This window comes from Rhea americana, unplaced genomic scaffold (genome assembly GCF_003343005.1).
Source record: "Rhea americana isolate MKP2758 unplaced genomic scaffold, rheAme1 scaffold_1, whole genome shotgun sequence".
Classification (NCBI taxonomy): Eukaryota; Metazoa; Chordata; class Aves; order Rheiformes; family Rheidae; genus Rhea; species Rhea americana.
In genome coordinates this window covers 15,776,457-15,789,269 of record NW_028185038.1, presented here as the reverse complement: position 1 = coordinate 15,789,269, position 12,813 = coordinate 15,776,457, and the positions used below count along the sequence as shown (strand labels likewise).

The window sequence follows — 12,813 nt, the reverse complement described above, 5'->3', positions numbered from 1 at the left end:
TTTGCATCCAAATCTATAAGCAACAGTTGCTGATAACCAACCTCTCAACATTCTCATTCTGTTTGTATTCACTAGTTTCATCACCTACGAGACTTCTCACGTTTCTTCTTTCCTAACACAAGATCTCATAAGTAGCTCATGTAATAACAAGTCTGGCAGATGTGCTAGGAAAGGACCTGCTACATGCGTTTTTTCAAACCGAGCTGCTTTCAGCCYCTTGGTACGATGCAGCCTTTAACCGTAACACTGTGTGGATACCTGTTTTCCCTCTTTATTCCCTGGTGCTAAAAAAAATAAATGGAGCTGTAGGCGGATCCCCATTCGAATCAGCCAGGTGCAATGGAGTCAGAAGAGGAGACAGAGTCTGTGGCACAGGAGTGAACACAAGTGAGACACAGGCCTAGCTTTTGGCAAGAATTAGGTGGAAAGTAGTTATGTGTGTTTCACACACTAGCCAAAAGCAGAGCAGCCTGCATATAGATTTAGACCCATATATATCTGTATTCAAGCCTTTTAGGTCTAGGAGGAACACAGTCTCTTCGTAATGGTCCATGAGCTTACGGCCATCCTTTGACTTCCGTAAGACCTGGACTAGTCCTTCTTGCTGTAGGCATGCTAAGGCCTAAATATAAAGGTTTATGTATTTAGGACAAAAAAAAAAGTCTCTCTTCCCATTAAGGTTCCAGTTTTGTCACCTGCTCTTCTTTCAGAAACGGTGGCACATGTGGGAGGGTTGCTTCAGGTACAACAGATTCACTTCTCYATCTCCTCCCATTTCAGAAATTCTACAACCAAGTCTCCACCCCACTCTTGAAGAAGATTCAGTTCAACTACCCCCAGGAGTCAGTGTCAGACGTCACCCAGAGCAGCTTCCACAACTACTTTGGTGGCTCGGAGATAGTAGTGGCTGGGAAGGTCGACACAGAAAACCTGCAGCACTTGGAAAGCATCGTCACAGCTACAGCAGTGAGTGACGTTCTCTCTACGATACCTGAAGAAGGCATTCGTTCACGTGCACCATCGCTTTGCTGGTTGTTAGGGCCGGCAGAGTATCTTGTCTGCCTGGGTCCTGGCGAGAGCTTGGGGAGCGTYGTAGAGGGTTTGTCCAACTGATGCTTCACAATTGCTTCAAGTGCAGCTATAGATAGTCACTGCCTGTGTCCTGCAGCCTGCAGAGGAACCACCTTCTAATATAACATTGGCATCGTATAAAATTTAACTGCAAGTTAGATTGTTGCTCTAAAGTTATGGAGTCCTCCTTCGTGTTTTGCAGAGGAACAAGGGAGATCCTCCAACATAGCTTCTCTGATGGCTGAACGTCCTGCTGTAGGGGAGGTTCCAGCTGGTGTGGGGCAAGTCCTAGCACTGTCCTTGTATATTCTGCCTTGTGGCATGTGCAATGAGACTTTCTCTGTGTCTCAGGGCTACTCTTCTAAGTGGAGTGGGATGGGGCAGAAGAGAAGTACCAAATCTTTGTTTCTGAGAAAAATCCTCATTTTCTGGACTCTTAAAGGGCTTAGGATTTGCTGTTCTTTATTTGCCGCAAAAATCAAACATATTCAATTTTCTTCCTTGCAAAACACAGTCATGTCCAAGGGCCTGGAGGAAAAAGCAGAATTTGGCCTCCATTGCACAGTAGGGATTGGACATGAAAAGCCCGAAGGAAGGCTATCAGAGCTCTGTGAAGAGCAATGGAAAAGCTGCTGCTGCTGCTTCTGGCATGTAGTAGCCCCTCTTYAGTTACTGCTGCTGTCTGCTTTATTTATTTAACCAAGCCCCTCTTGGCAGAGCTGCCTTCCTCATGCCTGTTGGACCAGCAGTGCTGGGACTTTCTGATCCAGAAGTGACCATGGGCAGAGCCAGAGAGGGTCTTTAATGTCAACCATGCGAAGAGTTGGCCAGGAAGGGAACATGGAGCTGCCCCATTCTCCTGGCTCATCCTCCRTTATCTCCTCTCTCTCTCTCATTTACTACAAAGGCAAATGCCGAGCTGGTTATGGAAACCCTGCGAGATGTYGAAGAACTGGATGGCTTAATGAAGAAAGACAAATACGCAGATCCTGAATTCACTAAGAAGCTGTGGGCTTATCTGACCGTCAATCAGATGCTAGCAGAGAGGTGAGGAGAAACACGGCCTATGAGGGAAGTGAAGCCTGAGAGCAGTCTGGTCCTCCCTGAGACTACAGGGAGATAAAGCCTCTCAGAAGGTTTCAAATGGGTAAGGTAAACAAATATCAACTCAGGCGAGTGATATCTTCAGCTCTTCATGCTCTTCCTATTCTTAGCACTCGTAGATACCAGGGAACAGAGTTCGGGTTTAGTTGRTTAGGGGAATAAGGGTCAGACGGCTGTGGGCTGAGTGAATGAAATGAAAGGGATATTTGTCTCACAGAGCCCAAGTAAAAGCTAAGACGGGGCTCAGGATAAAGCCCACTGTGTTTAGAAAGTTTGATGAATCCTCCCTGAAGCGGTAAAATGTCTCCCGCTGAGCTCGAGAGTTTGAATTGGGCTCTCTGAGGTGAGATCGAAGCCTGAGGAAGCTACAGAGAGTCATTCATGCAGGCCTTCAGCCCTTCCTTCTTGCTGCACCTTGATCCTTCCAGCTCGYATCTGTGTCTGGTCTGCAGAGGCATAACCAGCATCACAGCTCTTCCCAGCAGACGGCCTGAGAAGCAGCTAACCATGTCTTCTACTTTATTTTCCACCCAGAAACATGGCCCCCACCGCAGCTTTGAAGAGGAACATCACTAAATCCATCCTACAGATGTCTCTTGACCATCACATCGTCACCCCCTTCACAGCCATGCTCATAGAGAACTCTGAAAAGGACGAGATAATGCTGGCAGACCAGCCCAAAGACCCCAGAAGGGGCTGCTGCCCAGGTCAGTGTCATGGTTTGTCCAGTTATTTTCAGGGAGAGCTGAACAATCTTCAGCCACTTTGAGAACCTTCTGTCACACRAGTGCTCTTTGGGGTCATTGGTTTCAGTGGGGACTGAGTGTGCCAAGACTGAAATGATGAGCTTTTCRATAAACCTCCAGTGTCACAGATTTATTTCTTATAATCAATATAGATCCATTTAAATGCCCACACTTGAATCAAGCTGTGGAATTGAGCAAGTCATGTCTTACCRCTGCCTTTTGGCCTTAGACTCGGAAGCTTCTCAAGATATTTATCCATCAGCCACAAGCCTACATGGAATCTGAGTTATCCTAACAGTATAGGGTCACTTGTTAATTGAATGTCTGGATTGCTCCTTTAAATCTGTTTCTTCAATATACATTCCAAGATTGTTAGAACAATCTTTTGTCCAGTGAAACAAGACAGAGTTGGCTTTTTCTGGCATTATATGATAGTCAGTCTCAAAGCAATAGCCRTGGACATCTGTAGGTGTCCAGTAGGCCTAAAGTCATCCCTGCACAGCCATAAATAGTTTGCTTCCAATAAAACTTGAAAGCAGTTATTTTGTGCCCTCATCAGTCTTTGATTAGAAAAAAATGTGATTGCTGATGTTGGGGTAATAGTGCAAGTGCRATGTAATGGAAGCATCGAAAATGAAATAGCAGCTGCTCAGGCAACTCAGTCTGGTGACCATTTTTAATAAACAGGAGATATGACAYTGGGTCTATAATCAGTAGTGAAACAAAGAGGCAACCTACATTACTGGGATAGACAAAACCATCCTCCTGGCATTTAACACTGGAAATGATTATAGCTTCGCTGAAACTCCAAGCATGTCCTGCATTCCCAGTTCTCAGACTCCTGGATAACTATAAAAAAAAAAGTCCTGGCGCTGGCTCAATAAAATGAGGTTTTTAAGACTGTCAGTTGTTACTGTTTGGTTCACTTATTTTTCTTTCCARTTGTAAAGTCTGCAGTAGAGACCCAAAGAGGAATAAGATAGCTGTTATTTATGCTATGCATTACAACTCATGACTACCAGTTCTGCACTGATATGGCATGTATTGCTGTGGGAATTCCTTATACATGGCACCAGCTGATTAATTCAAATCAGAGTTATCTTGATCTAGAAGGTGCAGATGACTTAAGTGATATTAGCAAAGGTCATTTGTTCCATTTGATGTTTGACAGAATAATCAAAACCTTCCTCATTGAAACCGAGTTCAAGACTCCTGCGGATTTCAGTGGGAGTGGGACATGACTCTTGAACCTTAGCAGAGGACAGAGTTTGTAAAAATATCTAAGCAGATCTGTGCTTAGGACTGTGGAAAATATTGTAGACTATACCAAAATGTCTGTACATATAAGGCACAGAATAGGTAATCTAAAGAAGACTTTTCTGCCTATCCTTGCACAGCTCTCATCATAACTGCACTATCCCATAGGCAGAACCCCTGAGTCTTCTGGACTCCTTTAGACACATCTGTCTATCGCAGGAAACAACGGTCTGCCTCCGTTACTGTGGGATAATGACGTCAGACTCTGATTTACCGCRTTGCTTTAAAAATTACACTATTAAAAATGTCTATAYTAACAAAAGGCTAWTTATGACTGTCTCTTAACAGGTACRTTAGGWTTAACTCCAAATGCTCCTAATAATAATAAAGGTATCCCCCCCTGGGCCAATGCCACAGCCGTACCGGTGAGCTTCATGCCTGAACAAATGAGTCCCCCTGTGTCCGCCGTGAGCATAAACAGAGGTAAAAGGCGTTAACTATTCTCTTTTCCTGTTGTATACCATAGCACCAAAGGCTTTATAGACATCCTGTGTAGAATAATAAGAAAAGATGTTTTATCTTTATCTCATTGGTCACGGAAGATGTTGCCTTCTCTAAGTGATGATGCACTGGCTCTAAAACACACTTTCCCCCTCACTGTCAATTGAGATGTATTTACTTTTCTGGGAAAGGAATAATTTGAGAACRGACACTAACAGTCAGTTCAAGGTGGGGTCTGAGCAGTAGTAGCTGCATACCGATACAGCAGACCCTCAGCTGGGTCAAGGTAAAAAGAAACGAAGGAAGCAAAGAAAGACATTTGTCCAACAGCTATCACGGGGGGAAAGGAGAATGCAAAGCCTCATTTCTTTAGTCTCATCCACRCTCTGCTATTGTTGACAGCTCAGTGTCCAGAATAGTCAGTCCATACTGCAAAACACCTAAGGATTTTGGATATCTCTGTTTTGTGCTGGGACAAGTTATTCTTTTCAGGTGCTATGGGTGATTGCTACAGCATTTCTCTGCAAAAGAAATGGCAAACAGCAACACTCATCACCTAATAAATAAAAAAAAAGGAGATAGATAGGCAGAGTTATTGGGAACTTTGAGATTTCAGTTTCTATGGTAGGATGGCGAGCACCTATAACAAGCAGTGGGGACAACTGGAGTAAAGTGAGACCAGACACAGAAATTTAGCAATAGATCGTGCCTCAGCTAATGCATTATTTACCTAATAAAAAGCAAACATTTCTTGCACCACCTATGACAGGAGACTATTTGTCTTTATGTTCTTGCAGTGCTTTGCACTGAGTCTATTCATACACTGGTAAAGGTGTCTTGCTTTTTCGTGCTGCATTTTCTAGTTTGTGTACAAGCTGTATCTTCATTTAGGGGCTAGTCCACAAGAGAAGAAAGCAATTGCTGGGGCTGGCTGAGGAAGCTATGCCACAGCTGTTGCAGAGAACATCAGTGTGAAAGGTCCTAGATACAACCTTTGTTGATGGTCTGTGCAAGGCCCAACTAGGTACATCCCAAACAGAAAGCCACCACAGTCAAATTCATACAAATCCATCTATTTTCCAAGTTTGAAGCTTTTTGTTATAAAATACTGAGTGATTTTCAATTTGAATAGATGAAGTTKTGAAAAATATATATATATACTCTATGTTACAAACATGAGAGTGGTTTAGATCCTAGTAGGCTCCCAGAGATCCCATGTTCTCCTACGCTCTTCTCTGAGGCTGTTCATGGAGTTCKCTTTCAGCTTGGCTGCAGTAGCAAAGCTAATGTGAAGTTACTGCCACTGTAAACGACAGCACAAGTGCTCTGTGGTAGATAAAAATCTCTGAATGCAGTGATGACTGATGGATCTTGTTAACACTTGGGCCTGTGCCACAGTTTAATGCCTAACTTGCACAAAACCAGCTGGGAGACCCATTGCCTACGAAAGCTGTGTAACTACAAGAACTCAGGGAGCGCGCGCGTGTCGTGTTTGAATGTGTGTATTTACATAGCTACCAGAGAGCTGTCAAACACCTAAGCACAGATCAAGGGTTAATCTAAGTCTTTGAGACAGTTAAAGTTGCTGCTTGGAAAAGAAAGGGAGCAAGACAGTTACCTAYCCATCTTATACGCGTGTTTTGTGCTGGAAATTCTTTGCATTCTTGGAAATGTTGGTCAGAACAGACTCTGGCATCAAGTGGAATAAAATGAAGCAGTTGATGAGAATCAACAAAAAGAAATGAAGGCTAAGTTCAAGAAAGGACAAACACTCCTCCACCCTTGAATGGTAGCTACACTACTGCTTCTTGTGAAGAAATGTCTAGTCAAGGGTCTGGGCTTTTGTATAGTGAATAGGACAAGGTAAACGCTTCCAAAAGTGAAGAACACCAGTAAATGAATGGAAGCTGGCCAGGGTAGGCCAGCAGGCAACACCGAGAAGAGGGATGTGTCTGACCTGGGTCATTTCCTGAATCTAGGCCGTAGGGATGGTCCCTGGCTATCTGGTGTCCAGATGGGTTCTTGGCCTCACCTGGAGTCTGTGTTCCATCTTGAGTAAATAAAGCAAAACCTTGGGGACTCCTGGATGAGGCTGTAGTGTGCAGCCAAACAGTYAACCCAGTGGCTCAGTGCTCTCAGAGCTGCTCCTCTAGCCAAGAATGTCATGCCTTAGGGGAGAAAGTGTCTGAGAGGCTTTTGTGAGGAGCATCTGAGACCTTCCTTAGCTCTTGCTGGTGCCCAGAGGGTCCTTTTCCTATTCTGAGGAGTGTGGAAAAGTGCCTCAAAATACCCTGAGAAAAGTGGCTCGGTGTTTTTGTCCCTCACATCTTGTACTGGCTGTTTCTCATGCATATATCTTTATTTTCATGTTTCAGTTGACAATGACCCACATTTCATCATACATCTGCCCAAGAGCCAGAAGAACATCTGCTTTAATATCAACTCAGAGCCTGGAAAGATCCTAAACTTGGTTTCCGATCCTGGTACTGGTAAGGGAGTAAAGAGAATGGTTTATGTTGTAGCACTTTTCTTCCTCCAGAGTCTGAAAGGTGTTGAGAGCAGGGCAAATGCCTACATGCTAACAGGAGTGGGGCCTGCAAACTGACAAAAGTGATTATTTCCCTTCACATCTGGAGTACCGTGTTCGTTTGGGGTTTGCCAGTAAAAGAAAGTGTTGACAAATGGGATCAAACCCAGTGGTGGCCACCAAGATGATTATAGGGCTGGAGCACAGTAAGAGGCTGAAAGAGCTGGGATTGGTCAGTCTCGAGAAAAGAAGACTCAGGGTAGGGCTTGTTGCTATCTACAACTATGTAATTGGAAGGTAATGAGAAGATGAAACTAGGCTCTTCTAGGGGATGCACAGCAAAAAGAAAAGAGGTAACAGACACAAGTTGCAACAGGTAAAATGTTGATTAGAGATTAGATATTAGGAAAAACTTTTTCACCGTGAGGCTGGCCAAACGCTGCCAAGATAGGTGAAGAAATCTCCAATCCTGGAGATACTCAACACTATACTGAACAAGGCCCTGAGCAACTTGCTCTTCTGAGCCCAGAATTGGACTAGGGACTTTCTGAGATCCAGCCTAAATTATTCTATGATTTCTGCCCTGTTGCTGTTCTCATCACACCAATTTTATCAAACACAAATGAATTGCATGCCGTTAAGGTCACTGATTCACATAAACCAAAAGCATCAAGTTTCTGGGGGTAATTCCGGCTCAGTGAGTAGAGCACAGAACCTCGTTCCTGGGATCCAGTTTGCTGCTTGCATTCTCCAAATAGCAAAGGCTATTGCTTAAAGCAGTTCAGGGTGAATCTTGTTGTCTTCATGTACTTGCTTTTCCAATAATTGAGGTCTGCTTGCTAAAACATGACAGGGGCTGCTCTTTTCTGTAAGGACAGATATGGCTGAGAATCAAGCGATTTTTGTCAGGTCCTCAAACTGCTGTCTGCCATCGATGCAGGCAGTGTTGCAGTGGGGTATTTAGAAGAGATATTTTTCATGTGATGCTGTAAGAGCTCACATTGTCTTCCAACCCTAGCAGCTACCTTCTTAAGGAATTTAAAAGAACACAACAGATCTACGAGATTGTGCTCAGTGTTAAACCCCTGCTGATGGTACTTGAAGATAACTGGTTTTATTTTGCATTGAAATGGATCAGAAGCATACTGCCAGGCAGTACGATTAGCCCACATCTGCCTCTCTGCTCTTCCCAGGAGTCGTGGTCAATGGGCAGCTCATTGGAGCCAAGAAGACTGAAAATAATAAACTTAGTACCTACTTTGGCAAAATTGGGTTTTACTTCAAAAACAAAGGCTTGAAAGTGGAGATCAGTACAGAAACAATAACACTGAAAGATGGCTCTTACAGCATCACGCTGACCTGGTCTGACACAGGACACATTATTCGGAAACAGTAAGTTGAGGAGCATTTATTGTTTGACGTATGGAAACTGTTTGGAACTAAGCTTGTCCAGATGTGGGTGGGATCCAGGTCACAGTGTGCCTACATGTGGGCACGTGCATCTCAGCTAGATATCTGAGCTTTCATTATAGTTAGTGGGGATTAGGCAATAAAGCCAAGAGAGGGATTCGGCTGATCAAACATAAGCAGGAAGAGCTGAATTCCTCTCCCTGCTCCTGACTGTATTGACTAAGGCCAGAATCAGTTGCCTGAACACAAGCATCTAATGCTCTTTGAGGTACTCTAAGGATTCCTGACATCCACAAGCAGCTAGGAGACATGTCTCCCAATGTCCAGGAGACCTTCATCCGCAGATTAACAGCTAGCAGCCAAGTTAGCATTGCCTGCAGCTGTAGACACCTGTTTAGGCAAAGGAATCACTTCCAAAATCTCCACGAATTGTAAGAGGATCTTAGACCTGTAGGGCAGGATTTGTTTGCCTGAACATGGCATGCTGTGTCCTATTAACGCTGTCCTGCCAGGCCACTAGGTACCACTCCCAGGGCCACGAGTTTCTAGTGGGTCTTCTGTCATGTCTGCCAGCCCCGCATGCATGTTCTGGCTGTCCCAGAGCATCTCGAGAGGCATGAGATGCTTTATGTGAGGGCAGCTGAACTGAGTCCTTGCTTTTGCTCTGTGTCTCTGCTAGGCTTCTCATATCTGTGAAGAAAGAAAGCAACGTTACTATCACTGTGGGTGAGAAAATGTCCTTCATGGTTTTGTTGCACCGCGTTTGGAAGAATCATCCTGTTAATGTTGATTTCCTGGGAATCTATATTCCCCCTGAAAACCAATTCTCCACGGCAGCACATGGGCTGATAGGTAAGGGCTAGCATGGGCTGATGGGTAGAGGACACTAGAAAGGGTTTTGCAAAATCTTTGAGTGAATTGGCTGATCTCTGTGTCCTGAATGGGAAAATGTCCTGGAAGCCCCACAGATATTGCAGAACACAGCTGAGCTCAAGCTGATCAGCTCTCTCTTCAGTGCTTGCCCCAGTCTCCTTTGGAAGTATTAGCCCCAGTGTGGCTTGAAGCTTGCTTCCCTCTGCTTACACGAGGTGGAAGGACTAAGCCAAACAAGCAAGGCTGATACCTCAAAAAAGGTAACAGCTCTAGTTCTCCAAACTTCTGATATCCAAGAGAAAATGTGCATAAACCAGGAGATCCCAGAGAGGTTGTGGAGTCTCCTGCTCTGGAGATCTTCAAGGCCTGCCTGGATGCAACCCTGCCTAACATGCTCTAGGTGACCCTGCTGAGCAGGGAGGTTGGACTAGGTGATCTCCAGAGGTCCCTTCCAACCTTACTGGTTCTATGATTCCTTAGTCCCAGCTTGGGAAGGTGCTTTCAGAAAAGGCCTGACCAACCTTGATGACACTGTGACCCACACAGCTCTCCTTCTATGATGAGTGAATCCCATAAGCTACAGGGAGGTTTTCCCAAATATTCTTTGCAGCTCCTCTCCGCTTAAGCAGCTGACTGCAGCAGAGCTTTTTATCCTCCCCATGTGGATGATCCTACGGCACTGGAGACGTGGTGTGCTGTGACACAGGCAAGAGCAGTTTGCCTGCAGCAGCTAGTTCCATTTTGCAAATGTGCCAGGGAGCAGCTTACATGAGAGTCACAAAGGCTACAAAATGTAAAGGGTTTTAAACCTCTCCTTGATCAGGTCAGTTTGTGTCTGAACCGGATGTGTATATCCACAACCAAAGACCTGGKCAAGTTCTGGAGAAACCACAAGCCACCATGGAAGTGAAAGGAAACAAGTTCACCGTTACCAGGTAGGATTTGTGATCAGAGGACAGCACAGCCAAGAATTACAGATTACTGCTTTATTCCTCTCTTTCTGGACCTGATTGGTTATTGTTTTTTTTAATGACTTCAGTGACTCTAGACTTACTAACTGTCAAGGATCTCCTGCAAACATTCCCTCTGTTAACAAATGATCTGTTTTTAGCTGCTGGCAAAGCGTACACCACATCAGACTATAAGGCAAGTTGGATTCTCTCATATTTGTGAGTCACTCGTGCTCAGAAGGGCAGGACCAGTTCTGCCTTACAGTTTTCCGACCTTAGACAGGCTGTGTTAGCCCCACTCAACACGTCTGTCCCTCAGACCCCCACGGAAGGGCACAGGTGTCACAGAATTGTACAATTCACTGCATCTTGTGGTTGTTTCCACTGTGTGCCGGTGATGACACACACCTCACCATGCCTGCGGAGCAGCACCACAGATGAGTAGGATTACTGATGTATTTTTGTCTATCTGTCATGCCATGACCCTCATCTAGGTTGGTTTCTCCCTCACAGGGGATTGCAGAAGGACTACAGGACAGACCGCGTGTTTGGGACAGACGTGCAGTGCTGGTTTGTGCACAACAGTGGGAAAGGTTTCATAGACGGCCATTACAAAGATTACCTTGTCCCCCACCTGTACAGTTTTCTGAAGAAACCCTGAAGGCTCGAACACTAAACCTGTTTACTACACAAAAATAATCCCTTTGTGGTCGTTCATGCCCAAAACAACTATTCTGAACAATATCTTCAGCCTAACAAGCCAGATCGACCAAAGGTGACTTCACAACCATCTGCTTTGGAAGTGATTAGTGTTTCAAAGCAATGTAACTTCCTTTCCTGTTTAAAAAAATAATAATTCTGCAATAAAGTGACATGTTGGATTGCAGTAAATATCTTGCACTTGCCATGTCTGATTTAGTGGATATTATATTCCATTAAAAATTCCAATTATTTTATAATATACATTTCTTGGTACACTTGTAAAAGTGTTTAGCAGTACAGGAGCTACAACTAGGCAAAAAGAACTGGTTTTTAAACCACAGCCAGGAGGCTGTGCATTAGATATACAGGAAATCTAACAGAAAATGAACATGGGCTCTGATATAGGTATCATGAGAAAGGCATGCACTCTCCAGAAATGAAGGCCTTTAAGGATAGCTTAAACAGCTGTCAAAAATGATCTTGAAATAGCTGATGCTGCCATATCACAGGAAGGTGAATTACACGAGCCTGAGACTTCCTTGAGCCTATTTTTCTGAAAAAAATGTCAATAGTGTTATTTTCTTGCAGTTGACACCTAGGAATTAATCTGGGAAAATAGGAGAAAGAGCCTCGAATTCAGGCTATATCGAAATCATCATCAGTATTAAAAGCTTCCCCCCTTCCAGTGGGATTAGCTCCCAACAGATGTCTTGAGGAGTATCAAGCAATGAATGGGATCACTACTGAAATGAATATATACATGCATGTACATAGATCCAGATTTAAAGGTTCGCTTTCAGGCAGCCTTAGAAAAAAAACATTGGCCAAGTTCTTCTCCGCAGCCCTAATCTAAGATAAGGACTCAAGTAATCTACTTGCCCTTCTGAACTTTAGTTTCCTTCATCCATGAGCTGCAGACTTCTCCRTGATCCTTCCTGCAGACACAGTGTCTAGGAAGAGAGGATTAACACGTTTGAAGTGTCTTTCCAAAGTAATTCAGTGGTGTTCGCAGTTTCTCTACAAGCTATTCAGTATTTCTTTGAACTCATTTATGTTTTTGGCCTCCACAACATCCTGCAGCTATGAGTTCCAATATTTAACAAGGCCTTGTGTGTGTGTGGTGGGAGGAAAGAACCTCTCCTCCTTTGATATCTGTTCTTCGAGGAGAGGCACACAGCTGCTAACACAACTCGAGCTGCAGCTATAACCTCCATTTATAGACAAGTGTGTCTCCTTTCCTGTCCTCAGTTTCTTTCCTTGTAATTCTACATTCTTAGATACTGTTTTACTGCTCAACTCTGCCTTGCATTTATGTCCTGGGTTCCTRGAAAGCTATGTGATGAGCTGCATAAGGTTATTTCAGGTTATTCCAGAAAGCAGCTGTTTGTTTGATTTAACTTCTGTAGTCTATGAATTTTCCTGCAGGGGTCCCCTGGAAACCACAAATCAACAGRAAAATGACTCTCTGAGGCAGGGGAGAGGACAGGGAACAGTTACTTTGCTTCTAGCTGCCCTCAACTTTTAGGCTGCAACATAACTGATACATACACATCATGATGGCATCTTGCCCTATCCAACCCTCAGCCCACGAAGGAAGGAGCTGAGCCCTTCTTCTGAGAACAAATCAAGCCTTTTGGAAGGATTTTGCTCAACCACAGAAAACTGCTGTGCT

General features: G+C 44.2%; 1 protein-coding gene across 1 annotated transcript in view; it reads left to right on the top strand.

Moving 5' to 3' along the window:
- The window catches only part of ITIH2 (inter-alpha-trypsin inhibitor heavy chain 2), a 28,129-nt gene extending 17,026 nt beyond the window's left edge, over positions 1-11,103 (top strand). Inside the window, exons 13-21 of the mRNA XM_085326040.1 lie at positions 781-966; positions 1,979-2,118; positions 2,710-2,882; positions 4,527-4,661; positions 7,055-7,168; positions 8,400-8,598; positions 9,296-9,468; positions 10,313-10,424; positions 10,953-11,103. Coding sequence (XP_085182166.1) covers positions 781-966; positions 1,979-2,118; positions 2,710-2,882; positions 4,527-4,661; positions 7,055-7,168; positions 8,400-8,598; positions 9,296-9,468; positions 10,313-10,424; positions 10,953-11,100 — 1,380 coding nt within the window. The 3' untranslated portion in view covers positions 11,101-11,103. The remainder of the gene's footprint in view (positions 1-780; positions 967-1,978; positions 2,119-2,709; positions 2,883-4,526; positions 4,662-7,054; positions 7,169-8,399; positions 8,599-9,295; positions 9,469-10,312; positions 10,425-10,952) is intronic.
- Positions 11,104-12,813: the final 1,710 nt, after the last annotated feature.